Below are 15,170 nucleotides of genomic sequence, written 5' to 3' on the forward strand. Positions count from 1 at the left end.
TAGATAAATCTAACAAAATAAATAAAAAAGAAGTTGAGGAGATGAATAGAACCTTACCTAAGATAAATAAGATATCTGGAGAGCCCTCACACACCTGCATTAGGTTCACAGTTGATCTAAGACTGAACATATACATAATCCAAACATAGTTTCTGATGGGAAAACAATGACTCAGAGAGTATACATATTTTGCAAAAGTCTTTAACACTCATCATATTACGGAGGTAATCCTGCAATACTAAGGGGTTTTGGCATTGGAACAAAAGTTCCACTAAGTATAACCAAGCTGTCAAGACTTGGAAAACATATTGTCCTGGCAACAGATTATGTCTGTGGCTTAAGAACCAATCTAGAAAAATATGGCTCTGGTATAGGCTTAAAGTCTTCAAATTTAATACTGATAGGTTCAGGGAAAAACAGGCCTAATATTACATTGCTAGAGTAGCTGTAAATTTTTTTTTAAAAAAACAAAATGGAATTATACATTAAGAGCCATAAAACTATTCATGCTCACTGACCTGGAGATTCCATTACTAGAGGTAGGCCCTAAGGGCATTATTAAGAGGGTAAAAAGCTGTGTTTGTATGAAAATATTTATGGAAGCTTCGTTTATTATGACAAATAACTAGAAACAACACAAATGCAAGGAATGGGGAAAAATGCTGAATCAATTGTGATATGAATGTAATGGATTATATTATTGAAATAACAAAAATTGGAAGTATAAAGAAAATAAAGGAAATATATGAAGAGAGAGAAAAGAGACTAATATATTCGTACATTCAATACAATCATTAAAAAAACAGCCATAAAATCAAGAGAAAAAAGATCCAAAAAAATCCAAAAGGAACTCAAAAGCAGAAGATATTTATAATTAGCATACATATATAATTTACATATTTTTAAACAAATTGTTCACAATGTGGAGTTTGTGGTCTTGCATATTTCTTTTTTATGCATTTGTTTAGCCAAATGTTTTTTGGTTGTGGCAGTAGTGAATATAAAAACAAAAACAAAACCAAAATTCATTTGGCAACAAAAGTGAATCCTGTTAATATCATTTTCAGCTCTTGAATGACCCCCAAATAAATTTATAGAATATCCAAGGTGCAAGAAACCTAAAATACCTCTATCACCTTATATTACAAAGAGGCCTCAAAGTCAATATTCTTATCAATGGAAAAAATAGGCATTAAAAAAATTATTTGGGGCAGCTAGGTGGCTGCCAGGCCTAGAGATGGGAGTGCTGGGTTCAAATCTAGCTTCAGACACTTCCTAGTTGTATGACCCTAGACAAGTCACTTAACTAGCCCTTATCACTCTTCTGACTCAGAAAAGACACTAAGTATTTATTCTAAGTCAGAAGATAAGGGTCTAAAAATAAGTAAATAAATTAATTTAGTTAATTGGTATATGCATACTGCTATATTAAAAATATTCCAAAGGCTATCATTGCTCTCTTGATTTTCATCTAATTCCTGCTCCATTTTTCTCCTCACCCCAGCAGACCCCAGATTCTTACCTGACTGGCTTCCAACTCGATGTCCCTCCCACGACGCAGCCTCTCTTCTTCGACCTGCTTTTCAAAATTCCTCCATGTCCTGTCTAAGTCCCACAGTTCTTTTTCCAGAGCTTGGATGTCATCTTCTTGCTTGGTGCACTGCTTCTCGCTGATCCTGATGGCCTTCTTGGCAGTCTCTAGCTTCTTGAGGTGGTGTGATGTATTTTCTTTGGCCTTGATATACTGGGGCCTCTTCTGGTTCAGCACAGCTTCAAGAGCTCTAGAAAAGAAATGACACTCACTTGCTTTCTGTGAACATCCAGACTCAGGAGAAAGGGGGAAGGTCAAGGTCAAGTACACTTTCACAACAAGGCAATATTTCACATATGGCAACTACTGCCCAAGGACCCTGCTAGTCATCATGAATGAGCTATGGAACCCTGGACAAATTGCTCACTCCCTCTCGTGAAATAATGGGGAGAATAACATGACATTATCTCCTTGCTAGGACACACACACACACGAGACTTACTTCATCTCCTTCTCCATCTGCTGCAGTTCTCTGGTTAACCTGCCCAGCTCTTTTTTCCTGGTCTTCACTATGTTTTCCTCATCAGAAAGGGATTCTTTGGTGAGAGTCATCTCCTTGTTCATTTCATCTAATTCACTTGACAGAAACTGAATTCTTTTCTCATTGTGGTAAAGCTGGAAAAGCTGTAGCTGGACTTTCTTCTCTTTCAGGTCCTCGAGGAGGGCCTGGTAGCGGTCAGCCTATTCATGGTAAAACCAGGAGACTTTGGGTGGGCCAGAATTGTCTGATGCCCCTTCCTTGAGGCCTGCACTCTAGGAGGTGCTAGCAAGAAATAGAATTTCTTTCCATGCATGGAGGACACAGGGCACTTAGGCCTGTTTGCTGCACCTCTACTCATCCTGATGTTCCCTTCTTGTTAACCACTACCAGCATCACCAGTAGCCACTTCCACAGCTTTTGGCCACTATTGCCCCTCACTTTCCCCCAGTAATCAACTCTCCAGCTCTTGCTATGATCCTGTGATGGTAGCAGATACCCTGCCTTTCTAAACAAGAAGCCAGGGGAAGCTAGGTGACCACTCAGTAGATAGAGAGCCAGGCCTAGAGAAAAATGGGAGGTCCTGGGTTCAAATCTGGCCTCAGATACTTCCTAGCTGTGTGACCCTGGGCAAGTCACTTATCCCCATTTGCCTAGTCCTTACTGCTCTTCTGCTTGAAATACTTAGAATTTATTCTAAGGATGAAGTTATGTTTAAAAAAACAAAGAAGCCAGTGAAGGCTTATAGCATTCATACCTCACACCTATTCTTGTACCTACTCTGTGAGTAGAGAGCTCTTGGGGTCTTAGGCTCTAGGAGTGGGTAAAAAGCAAGCTACAGATTGTCTCAGTTTAGAAAAGGGAGAGAGCCAGGAAGGGTATCATCTGAGAGCTGAGGAAGGAAAGGACATTCTCATGTAGGGGTTGACACAGAACTTGGCAGAGGGGAGGAGGGGCTGGGAAAGGGACTTCAAGGATGAGAGGAACCACTAGAAATGAAAGGGAGCAGAAGGTAGGTCATTTTGGGCCTGGAGAGGGAAGGATCACAGAGAGAGATGAGCCATCTTGTTAGTGACAGGAGGCCCTTCCATGATTTGGTTGTGGCTAGTGGAAAACCACTGAAGATTTTGGAGATGACAAATGATTCTGTCCATCCAAAGGAGCGGTAAAGTTGGACAAGCAAGGGGATTGCCAGCCAGCAAGCAGGAAGACCCTTGAGGAGGTTCAGGGTAAGACATAGGGATGTGAACTAGGTAGGTTTAAAGGAGAAGGGAGACTGGATGTAAATGGTATTGTGGTGCCAAGAGCGAAGTCTACTAGCTGTTAAATAATGATTTTTCCAGGATAGAACACTGGGTGGAAAGGGACACAATGGAATGAGATAGAGACAGCAATCAAGTGAGCTCTGGGCTCAAACCCTCTCTCCCACCTTCCCATCCTGCCCTGGAATGTACAAAGGTGACCCTTCTCAGCTTCATGATGTATGTATGGCATCTGGGGCTCTAGAAGGGAGGACCCCTGCCCTTGCCCTGTTGAGAATAACAAGGGTAAACCAAAGAGTGTCCAGGGTCACCAAGGGTCTCGAGCACATTCCAAAGGAGGATGCCCTGCAAAAGCTAGGGCAGAGAGCCTGGGGCAGAGAAGAATAAGGGGAGATCTGGCTTCTAGATTTCCCTTCTTTGCCCCTTCTTCTTCCTTCCCCCCATTTTACAAGCTCTATCACTTCTCTCCAGCCCCTTCTTTCTGCTCACTGACACCATTACAACAGGCTTTTCTCATCTCTCACCCAGAATAAGGGGTTCTCCCGCTCTTCTAACTCCAATTCTACCCATTTGCCAAAGCAAAATTTCTATAGCCCAGCTCTGAGTGAGTCACATAAATAATCCTGGTCCCCAAACCCAAGGCTCTCTAATATCTACCCCCACATCCACTGAAAGCCCTGTTTTTGCCTGGCCTACCATGATGCCCATCCCCACACACCTCAGTCCAGCCATCACAGAACAGACACTACTTCCCACCTTTATCTGCCAGGACATCAGCCCTTGCCTCTCATGCCCACCATCTCGAGTCCCTGGCTTCCTTCAAGACTTGGCTGAAACCCAAGGCATTTCCAGGTCTCCCCAATGCCAAGAGCCTTCACCACCCCACTGCAGGCTGCCTTGTGTCTGCTTTATGCCTCATCTGTACCTCTTGTTGGATTGTCAACTTCCTGAAGGCAGTGAGATGTGCCTCCCTTTGTTTCTGTATCCCTGGTCCTCACGAACTTGGTGAATGCTTATTGGCTGGCTAAGTGACTGATAAGGTTACCAGAGTCAGAGCTAGGAGCTGTAGGCACAAGTGGGAAATTCAGGTATCTGATAAAAAGCCCCCCAGAGGAAGAATGGGCAGCCAGAGGACCTCTGGCTTGGGCTCTCTAGCAGCTCTAACGGAGCTGGACATTGGCCATCTCAATTAAAATTCTGGGATTCTCCAATTCCTCTTAAGGAGAACATAATTGTCTTCTTCCTCCAAAGATATTACTGACCAAACTCAGCTGATATCAGAGCCATCCTGCTGGGGCCCAGCCACTTCACCAAGAGGTACCTAACAACCAGAGGGAGTCCTTTCACTGCAGGAGTCTGCCAGGTGGAGGTGGGAGTCTACAAAAGATATGCACATGGCCCACATAAAAGTGAGAGTGGAGTCCCTGCTCCAGAGGCTTGTGCCAAAGGGATCCCTCGCCAGAAACTGTAGCCAGCCCAGTAGGGAAGGTGGGAGAAGCCAGGGCCCCAGGCTATCACTCATTGGGGCTTTGGACCAGATGGGAATTAAGCTGTGAGCTTGACTCCCCTATCCTAGCCAGAGGCTGAGAGGGTATGAAAGGGATTATCTCTACCATCCCTATCCCCACCCAGAATGAATTCAGTCTTACTTAATAGCTGAGTGACCCTGATCCATTTGCCTCAGTTTCCTCATCTGTAAAATGGGCACAATCACAGCACCAACCTCTTCATGCTGCTGTGAGATCAAATGAGTTAACATTTAAGTAAAATGTTTTATCTCAGGGCTGGGTAGCAGCCACTCGTGTCCTGAAATACACGAAAGACAACTGATGCTTTTTAAATAACTCTTCACAGATACATCCAGTAGGACCTTGTGTCCTCTATGACTGGGAACATGGTGTTTACTCCTCCTCTGCCTACACCAGCCTGCTCCCCAAAGAAAAAGTGGGCTTATGGTCAATCACTGCTGAAGGACATGTGACACAGAAGCCCCAACTGAGAGCAGGAGGGAAAGAGAATCAAGCATTTGTGAAGTGTTTACTACGTGCCAGGCACCATGCTACAAGCTTTATAAAGATAATCTCACTGGATTCTCACAACAACCCTGAGATAGGTGCTATTATGATCCCACTTCATAGTTGAGGAAACAGAGGCAGACAGAGGTGAAGTGACTTGCTTGGGGTCGCATAGCTACTAAGTGCCTAGCTAGTCTCTTAATCATAGCAGCAGTGTCTACTGAGCACTTGGGCCTTCTCTGACCAATCTTTTATACTTTTTTTTTTTTAGCAGACCCATTCTCATGGGTGTGGGGAGCTCCCCACAAAATGCAGATCTGAGGGTGATTTCACCTCTAATGAAGAGGAAATGAAAGCAATTATTTGGAGTTATTTCACTCAATTATATGACAATAAATCTGATAATCTAGGTAAAATGGATGAATATTTACAAAAATATAAATTGCCTAGGTTAACAGAAGAAGAAATAAAATACTTCAATAATCCCGTTTCAAAGAAAAAGAAATTAAATAAGTCATCCATAAACCATCCCCCCTCAAAAAATTCCTGGGGTCAGATGGATTCACAGATAAATTCTATCAAACATTTAAAAAACAATCCCAATACTACACAAACTATTTAGCAAAATAAGCAGAGGAGTCCTATCAAAATCTTTTTATTGACACAAATATGGCACTAATACCTAAGCCAGGAAGACCAAAAACAGAGAAAGAAAATTATAGACTAATCTCCCTAATGAAAATATATGCAAAAATCTTAAATAAAATACTAGCAAAGCAACTACAGCAATATATTACAAGGATTATTTACTATGATCAAGTGAGATTTATACCAGGAACAAGGCTGGTTTAATATTAGGAAAACCATCCACATCATATCAATATTCAAATCAACAGAAATCACATGATTATCTCAATAGATGCAGAAAAAGCCTTTGACAAAATACAACACCCATTCCTACTGAAAACTCTAAAATGCATAGGAATAAAAGGATCTTTCCTCAAAATAATAAATAGTATTTATTTAAAACCAATAGCAAGTATCACCTGCAAAGGGGACAAGTTAGAAGCCTTCCCAATAAGATCAGGAGTAAAACAAGGATGCCCATTATCACCTCTATTATTTAATATTGTATTATAAATGTTAGCTGAAGCAATTGGAGAAGAAAAAGACGCTGAAGGAATTAAAATAGGTAATAAGGAAACTAAACTATTACTCTTTGCAGATGATATGATGGCATACTTAAAAGAATCATAGAAAATCAACTAAAAAGCTAGTAGAAATAATAACTTTAGCAAAGTTGTAGGGTACAAAATAAACCCACATAAATCATCAGCATTTCTATAGATTTCTAACAAAAATCAGCAACAAGAGATAGAAAGAGAAATTCCATTCAAAATCATTCTTGACACTATAAAATATTTGGGAATCTATCTGCCAAGACAAACACAGGAATTATAAGAACACAACTACAAAACACCTCACACAAATAAAACTAGATCTAAACAACGGGAAAAACATTAATTGCTCATGGGTAAGCTGAGCTAATATAATAAAATGACAATCTTCCCTAAATTAATTTATTTATTCAGTGCCATACCTATCAAATTACCAGAAAACTATTTTAGGGGGCAGCTATGTAGCTCAGTGGATTGAGAGCTGGGCCTAGAGATGGGAGGTCCTGGGTTCAAATCTGGCCTCAGACACTTCCCAACTGTGTGACCCTGGGCAAGTCACTTGACCCCCATATTGCCTAGTCCTTACCATTCTTCTGCCTTGGAGCCAATACACAGTATTGACGCCAAGATGGAAGGTAAGGGTTTAAAAAAAAACAACTATTTTATAAAACTAGTAAAAAAATATACCAAAATTCATCTTAGAAGGACAAAATGTCAAGAATATCAAGGGAATTAATGAAAAAAATGTGATGGATGGTGGCCTAGTAGTACCAGATCTTAAACTATACTACAAAGCAGTTATCATCAAAACAATATGGTACTGGCTAAGAAATAGAAGGGTGGATCAGTGGAATAGACTAGGGAGAAATGACCTCAGCAATCTAGAGTTTGATAAACCCAAGATCTTAGCTTTTGGGACAAGAACCCACTATTTGACAAAAACTGCTGGGAAAATTTGAAAACAGAAAACCAGTTAAATTAGGTTTAGATCATTATCTCACACTCTATACCAAGATAAGGTCAAAATGAGTATATGACTTAAACATAAAGAGTGATATTATAAGTAAATCAGGGGACATAGAATGTAGAATAGTTTGCCTGTTGGATCTATGTTGAAGGGAAGAATTTATGACCAAAGAAGTGACAGAGAACATTACAAGTTGAAAATTAGTAATTTTGATCATATTAAATTAAAAAGGGTTTGTAAAAACAAAATCAATGCAACCAAGATTAGAAGGGAAACAACAAACTGGGAAAAAATTTTATAACAAGTTTCTCTGGCAAATCTAATTTCTCAAATATATGAAGAACTAAATCAAATTTGTAAGAAACCAAGTCATTCCCCAACTGATAAATGGCCAGTGAATATGAATAGGCAGTTTTCAGATGAAGAAATCAAAGCTATCAATAATCATATGAAAAAATGTTCTAAATCCCTCCATTAGAGAAATGCAAATTAAAACAACTCTGAAGTACTACCTCACACCTAGCAGATTGGCCAATATGACAGCAAAGGAAAATAACAAATGTTGGAAGGGATGTGGCAAAATTGGGACACTAATGCATTGCTGGTGGAGTTGTGAGTTGCTCCTACCATTCTGGAGGGCAATTTGGAATTATGCCCAAAGGGCTTTAAAAGAATGCATGCCTTTTGATCTAGCAACACCACTACTAGGTCTGTATCCCAAAGAGATTTTAAAAAGATGGAAATAGACCAATTTGTACAAAAATATTTATAGCTGCACTTTTTGTAGTGGCAAAGAATTGGAAACTAAAAGGATGTCCTTCAATTAGGAATGGCTACACAACTTGTGGTATATGATGATGATAAAATACTATTGTGTCATAAGGAATGATGAACAAGATGATTTCAGAAAGAACTGAATGAACCTACATGAACTGATATGGAGTGAAAGAAGTAGAACCGGGAGAACATTATAAATAGTAACTGAAACATCATGAGAAGATCAAGTGTGATAGATTTTTGCTACTAATAGCAATGTAATGATCCAGGCCAATTCTGAGGGACTTATGAAAAGGAATGCTATCCACTTACAGAGAAAGATGTTGGAATGGAAATGCAGGTGAAAACATATGATTTGTCACGTGTGTGTGGGTATATGATTTGGGGTTTTGGCTTTATAAGATTATTCTTTTACAAAAATGAATAATATGGAAATGGTTTTTGAGTGATTATACATGTATAACCCAGTGGAATTGCTTATCAACTCTGGGAGAGGGGAGGGAGACAACATGAATTTTGTAACCTTGAAAAACTTATGTATAAATTTGTTACTGGCATAAAATAAAGATGAATTAAAAAACATAAAAAGGTCTCATTTCTCAACATATAAAGAACTAAGTCAAATTTATAGGAATTCAAGTCATTCCCCAAATGATAAATAGTCAAAGGATATGAATAGGAAGTTTTCAGATGAGAAATCAAAGCTATCAATAATCATGTGAAAAAATGTTCTAAATCTCTTTTGATTAGAGAAATGCAAATTAAAACAACTCTGAGGTTGTTCTCACACCTATCAGATTGACCAATATGACAGTAAAGGAAAATGATAAAGGTGATCCCTGGAACTTTGTGAGTGTGAGAGTGAAAAAAGCAGAACCAGGAGATCATTATAAACTGTAACTACAATACTGTGGAATGATCAAATGTGATAAGCTGTTACTAATAGCAATATAATGATCCAGGACAATTCTGAGGTCTTATGACAAAGAATGTTATCTATCTCCAGAGAAAGAACTATTGGGGTAGAAATGCAGGTGAAAACATGATTTAACACTTGTTTATTTGGGTAGATGTTTGGGAGTTTTGGTTCCATAAGATTATTTGCTTCCAAAAATAAATAATATGGAAATATATTTTGTGTGATAATACATGTATAACCCAAATTGAATTGCTTGTCAGATCTAGGAAGGGGAGGAGAGAAGGGAGGGAGACAATATAGATTCAATGATAGTGAACCTATGGAATTCATGCTAAAAGGGCATGCAGAGCCCTGTCTGTGAGCATACTTGCAGATGCCCACCAGAGTTCCTTACTAGAAAGCCAGAGGGACTCAGAAAGGAGCTGTTCCCCTCCCCCTCTCCATGCATTTGAGGACATTCCTCACTTCCCCTGCCCTTCTGCCTAGCAGGCCAATGGGAGCCTCCCTGCCTGGTCTGGGGTAAGGCACTGGGAGTGGGGTGGGGGCAGGGTTCACATGAGTCATAAGGCTGAGGAGCCTGTGGAGTCTGTGGTGAAGATGATTCCCGTGGTGAGGCTGGAAAGGAGCTAGGTTAGAGGGGAGCATAGCTTACAGTGTGGCCCATAGCTGGAGGAGAGCAGAGCTGGAAGGTAGCAAAGCTCTGGGGCCACTCTCCACACAAGCCTCTCATCAACCACCCCTCTACCCAGAAGCCCAATGGGAATACTTCCTTCCTCCTCTGTCTGAGGTAAGGAGGGGGCTGGGGAGAGGGTGCTGTACTCAATCTCTGGGGGGGAAGGGGTGGGCATAGCACTTGGTCTGGGGGGTAGGGTAGGGGCGGGCCTGATACTCTATCTCTAAAAGGTTCACCACGTGTGGAGTAAGAAATTAGTGTTATTCTCACGTTATTAATAGTTAATATCTAAAAATTGGTGCCCCCACCCACCATTCTTACAAAAACTTTACAGCTTTAAGTGAATCTGTCTGAGAATTGCCCCAGTCAGGAGTCCCAGGCTGATGGTTTTAGATTCGAAGTACCTCTGACCAAATCTTAAGTACCAATCTTGAGTATCCTTTTGCCTTAGAAGAGTCCTATGGTACCTCTGTATTTGGATTATTGAAGCTTCTAACAGAAGGTCAAGCCCAATAGCTTGAATGATCCTCTCATCAGGTTCTCTCTAGATAATCCAGTCCTGAACCACTCTCCTCTTTGTATCTGTCTCCAACTTCCTGATAATTTTTTTGAAATACTGATTTGCTTGGATGTATCCATTATATAGCTATTCTTCAATTTCTTGAAGATGTTAATTAGCTTGAATGTATTCATTGTAAAGCCAACGTAAAACTATTCAACACTGTTTGTAACTATTGTAAAATGTTATAATCCCTTCTGGGAGACATGATTACATCAAGATTCTCCTTTAAACAGGGGATTTTTCTGTGAGTTTTGGGGCATTTGTCTTAGACCAATAACTTGAGGAAGTGTCCCTCATTTTCTCCGTAACCTCTTGGGGGCATCTGTCTTGAGACAGTGTCCCTCCCCTATTTCTCTCATTATATTTTAAATGATTAATTTCCATGGTCATATATTTTTTAATAAGTTCACCTTCTTTTAAGGTGAGCTTTGAAATTTCCAAGGTCCCTTTGATTTCTACTCCATCACTGATATTGATTATATGACTTTGGAAAATTTATATGGAAATTTGTTATTAAAATAAAATAAAATGCAGATCTGTAATTCAACCCTACTTTTCCCAACCTGAGGCCAGCTTTCCAGACACTTGGCCTCTCAGATCCAGCTCTAATGGTCAATGGGAAAGGGATCCAAAGAAGGCACCTACTTGGAGGGCAGAGGGGGTTGGCACCTGCCCAACAGGCACAAGTCAGAGAAAGGCAGAATTTGGCTTGACTTAAGATATCACTCTCTAACCAGCAGGGAGGGTTGGACAGTCTTCAGTCCATAGCTAGATGTTGGGTCCTCTGAGATGCTATATTAGTCATATCTATTTGACCCCAGAGTGAACAAGATGACCTCAGAATGGTCTTCTAATCCTGGGATTCAACAACTTTTATGGCTGACAAGAGATAGGAGAAGCTCAAAGAAGGACATGGGATCATGGAGACAAAGAATAGAGTGTTTCCAAGAGTATCATGATAATTAGATACTATCAAAATAAAAAAGTGAGGAGGGCTAAAGCCATCCATCAGACAGCTAAGAAATCTTTTAGCTGAAGTTTACGGAAAGCCAGTGGTCAAAATGTTAATAACTGGAGAGCCTGTTCTTTGCTGAACTGTGTGTCTGTTCATTAGCTACTGTGGGAAATAGAGACAAGTAAAAGAGATGGTCTTCCTGCCCTGCAGGAACTGACAGTTTACCTGCAGCTTGTAAACCCTGGGCATATGTCTGTCACTGTACAAGGCACTAGTCCCTGCCCTTGGAACACAGACATCTAACATCTAAGCACAGGGCCTGCACCAAGAGCCAGAAATATAAGCTGAGGAAAAAGGGTCTGGTCTTAGAGGATAAGAAAGGCAAGGTTTAGTTGGCCAGGCTCCCCCAGAGAAAAGGTCCTACTGGAATTGTCTGTCTTCCAGGAAGGCTTGTTTGCTCAGGACTCCACCCCCCCCCAAAGTCTGGGCAACCAATCCAGCATCAATTCCCCGTATCCCACAAGGAGGTCACAGATAGATTTAAATGGTCGAATCTGCACTCACTCACCTCTTCTTTCTCTAATTTGGCATGTTTGCGTTCAGCAGCCACATTTTTTTTCTTATTAAAATTAAATTGGGCATCCTCTTCAGCTTTCTGTACCTTTTTCTTCTTTTTCTCATATTCATCAATAAGCTCTTTTGAATTACTAATTTCTTCAAAAAACTGAGTTCTCTCTTTGGGCTTTTTCATTGAAATAGATTCTACAGTGCCCTAAAATAGAATGAGATGCATGAGTCAAACAGTGGGCTTACAGCATTTAACTAAGAGCCTACTGTATGCCAAATTAAGTGCCAAGCACCAAGGATACAAAAGAATATCCTGGCTCTCAAGGAATTCAGTTTAACAATCTGTAAACCACTGTCAGTACAAGTTACACTCTATGAGTCCAAAAGAAGGTGACCCAGGAGGTGGGCTGAGGGAGAAGCCAGGAAAGGCCTTCAGGGGATAGGATATAAACAAGTGGAGGGAAGGACATTCTTGGCATGGCAGGCGGCCAGTGCCCAGGAAATGCTGTGTCCCTTGGGTAGGAGGATCCTTAGGGAACCAGTGTTAGGACCCCCAAAGAAGTACATACTCAGAACTTCCTGATGACTTTGATTTGGGTATGGATAATTTCTGAATACTTAACCCACTTCCCCAAGACCCTTAATTTGAGCCTTCACTTGGAGCAAAGGAAAACTGAAGCCCAACCTCACCAAAGCCCTTGTCCTGAAGCATGTCCAGTGCCCTGTACCCCCAACAAGCAGGGGCACAGATGGCACTGTGTCCTTCATCCCCAGCAAGAGGAAGTATGGGTGGCATCATGCCTTGCACCCCTGGAAAGGAGGGGCACAGGAAGCATCACCTTCTCTTTAGACCAACCTTGGGATTTCACTTAGGCAATACTCCCCTTCCTTGTAGCTTGCTTTCTAATTATGCTTCTGTAGTTTGTTTTCTTGTTTCCAGATTAAATCCATCCTTTCAAAAGCAAGCATTGGGATCCCTTTTAGCTATTTACCTGAAAAACGAGGCAATTCCTAGCTTTGACAATGATGCCAATTTTTTCCAACTCAGCTGTGTAGGCAGAACGACTGATAGGATTATCATTAAAATGAAATTCTGATGACCCTCCTAGAAGAAATAGACTGAGTTACAGGCAATGAAAACTAAATAACCCAAACAAGTGGTCCAAGAAAGTATCAAAAGCTTCTATAATTATCAGTCATATTTATGAATACCAATGGCCATTGATAGTGAGATGGCAAATCACTCAAGAATGGGCAGACCACCACATCCAAAGTTTTCTCTGACTGACTCTGCCAGAGCCTTTCAAATATGTTATTTTATTCACTACTTGGAACAGGATAAAAATGAGGATAAGGCAAAACTTGAAGAAAACAGATAACTAAATCTCAGTTATTCCTGGAAGCTAAAGACTGGGAGGGATGAACCCATGAATTCAAGCATCTCACTACAAGGAAAGGTTATGAGGTTAACCTAGGCACTGTCCCCAGTGGTAAAGGGGAGGGAAGGGGCTTCAGGCTGTGGTGGAAAAGAAGCCTGCCTTGGAAGGAGGTTTGGACCTGAGTTTCTGTGGCTATATGGATGTGTTTAAGCCTTTTCAACTAAATCATGAGGAAAAGGGTGAAGCCAAGTATGAAAATGTCTCAAGAAGATAGCCCAGGAAGGATGCTATAATCGAAGGATGCTTGGACAAAGTTCCAGGGATCACGGACATAGTGATGGAGGTGACCTTAGGGCCTTTCACTGTATAGATGAGGAAAAGGGTAAACAGGGCCAGATGGCTCCATTTCATCAGGGAGGAAGGTGTGCTTTGGAGAGGTGAAACAAGGCTGTGCCAAAATCTCTTGGAGATTTCTCACCATCTTCAGCCAAGGACACAAAATATGGATAAAGAGGTAGAATGAGGCACCATTATCTCAATCAATAGCACAAAGTGCCAACTATATGCCAGGCATTGTGCTAAGCAGAGTCAAGGTAACATCTGTGAAATGGATGGCATACTGGACACACAGGGGCCAACACATATTTCCTCATCCTTTAGCTTGGCAGGGCTTGGCTCCATCAGCTTGATGATAACAAATGACCAGAGGCCCCCATGCATAATAAATAACCTTCCCTGGGTGCTTTATTTAAGTTGGCAAAGAGCTAGCTCATTTAAAAATTGTAAGCCTGGGACAGCTAAGAAGTATATGGCCAAGAAATGCACTGAAGACTGGTGGTCAAAATGTTAATAAATAATGGGAGAGCCTACTCTTTGCCAAACTGTGTGTATATTTGTTAACTACTATGGGAAACAGAAACAAGTAGGAGAGATGATCTTCCTGTCCTTCTGGAGTAGAATGTTTACCTGGGGTGTGTAAGCCCCTGGCATATGTCTGTTACTGTACTAGGCACCAGGCACAATAAGGCAGCAACAAACAGTCCTTGTCCTCAGGACACCAACATCTAACACATCTAAGCAATACTTGGACCCAAATCAGGAAATGCAAGACTTGGTTTGAGAGGGGAAAGAGGTAGGGTTCTACCACCCAGAACACCCCTAGGGTTTTCTTATTGACCTTGTTCTGCCCAAAGCACCCAGCAAAAGGGGATGACAATATCTCTTGGCACTCCCTCATTTCCCTGGAGCTTTCCCCAGGGATTCCTCATTCTCTGGTCTTTTTTTTTTTTTTAAACCTCATTTAATGTGTATAGGAGAGGTAAAATGAATCCAGTGTAATGTGGCCTGTCCTGAGACACCTTCCAGAGCAAAGAAATCCTGTGGGATCAGTCTTTTGGAACCATGACTTAACTCTAAGATTTGTCTTATAAGAGAAAAAGTAGCTTCCCAAGTTTCAATTTCAATGGACCACCAGTGGTGTTTCCTTTAATACTGTTTCTCTAATTTGTTCTTTGGCCTGCTTGCTATGGAAAATTAAATTATTTATTTAGTTTCCATTTAAGGGTCAGGCATCTGTGGGCAGTAGGGAGACCTTTCTCTAGGAAGGCTGTGGGTAGTGAAATGGAGGGCCAGACTCCACAGCTGCGCATCAAGGGCTGGGGGAGATGGGGAGGAGGAAGAGGAAGGAAAAGGATGAATTAAGAGGAGGAGAAAGGGGATGGAGGAGGAAGAAGGGGAGCAAGAGAGGAAGGAAAAGGAAAGAAGAGGAAGATGATGGGGAAAGGTGAGGTAGAAGGAGAAGGGGGAGGAAGACAGAAGGAAAGTGAGGGAGATGGGGGAGGAGGAGG

The 15,170-nt window shown here is 41.2% G+C and overlaps 1 protein-coding gene across 1 annotated transcript in view; it reads right to left on the reverse strand.

Moving 5' to 3' along the window:
* SMC1B (structural maintenance of chromosomes 1B) overlaps window positions 1-15,170 on the reverse strand; it is a 60,417-nt gene that overhangs the window by 44,272 nt on the left and 975 nt on the right. Inside the window, 4 exon segments of the mRNA XM_044678246.1 lie at window positions 1,523-1,781; window positions 2,034-2,272; window positions 11,946-12,149; window positions 12,937-13,049. Of these exon segments, the coding sequence (XP_044534181.1) occupies window positions 1,523-1,781; window positions 2,034-2,272; window positions 11,946-12,149; window positions 12,937-13,049 (815 nt within the window).

Source organism: Gracilinanus agilis, chromosome 5 (assembly GCF_016433145.1).
Source record: "Gracilinanus agilis isolate LMUSP501 chromosome 5, AgileGrace, whole genome shotgun sequence".
Lineage (NCBI taxonomy): Eukaryota > Metazoa > Chordata > Mammalia > Didelphimorphia > Didelphidae > Gracilinanus > Gracilinanus agilis.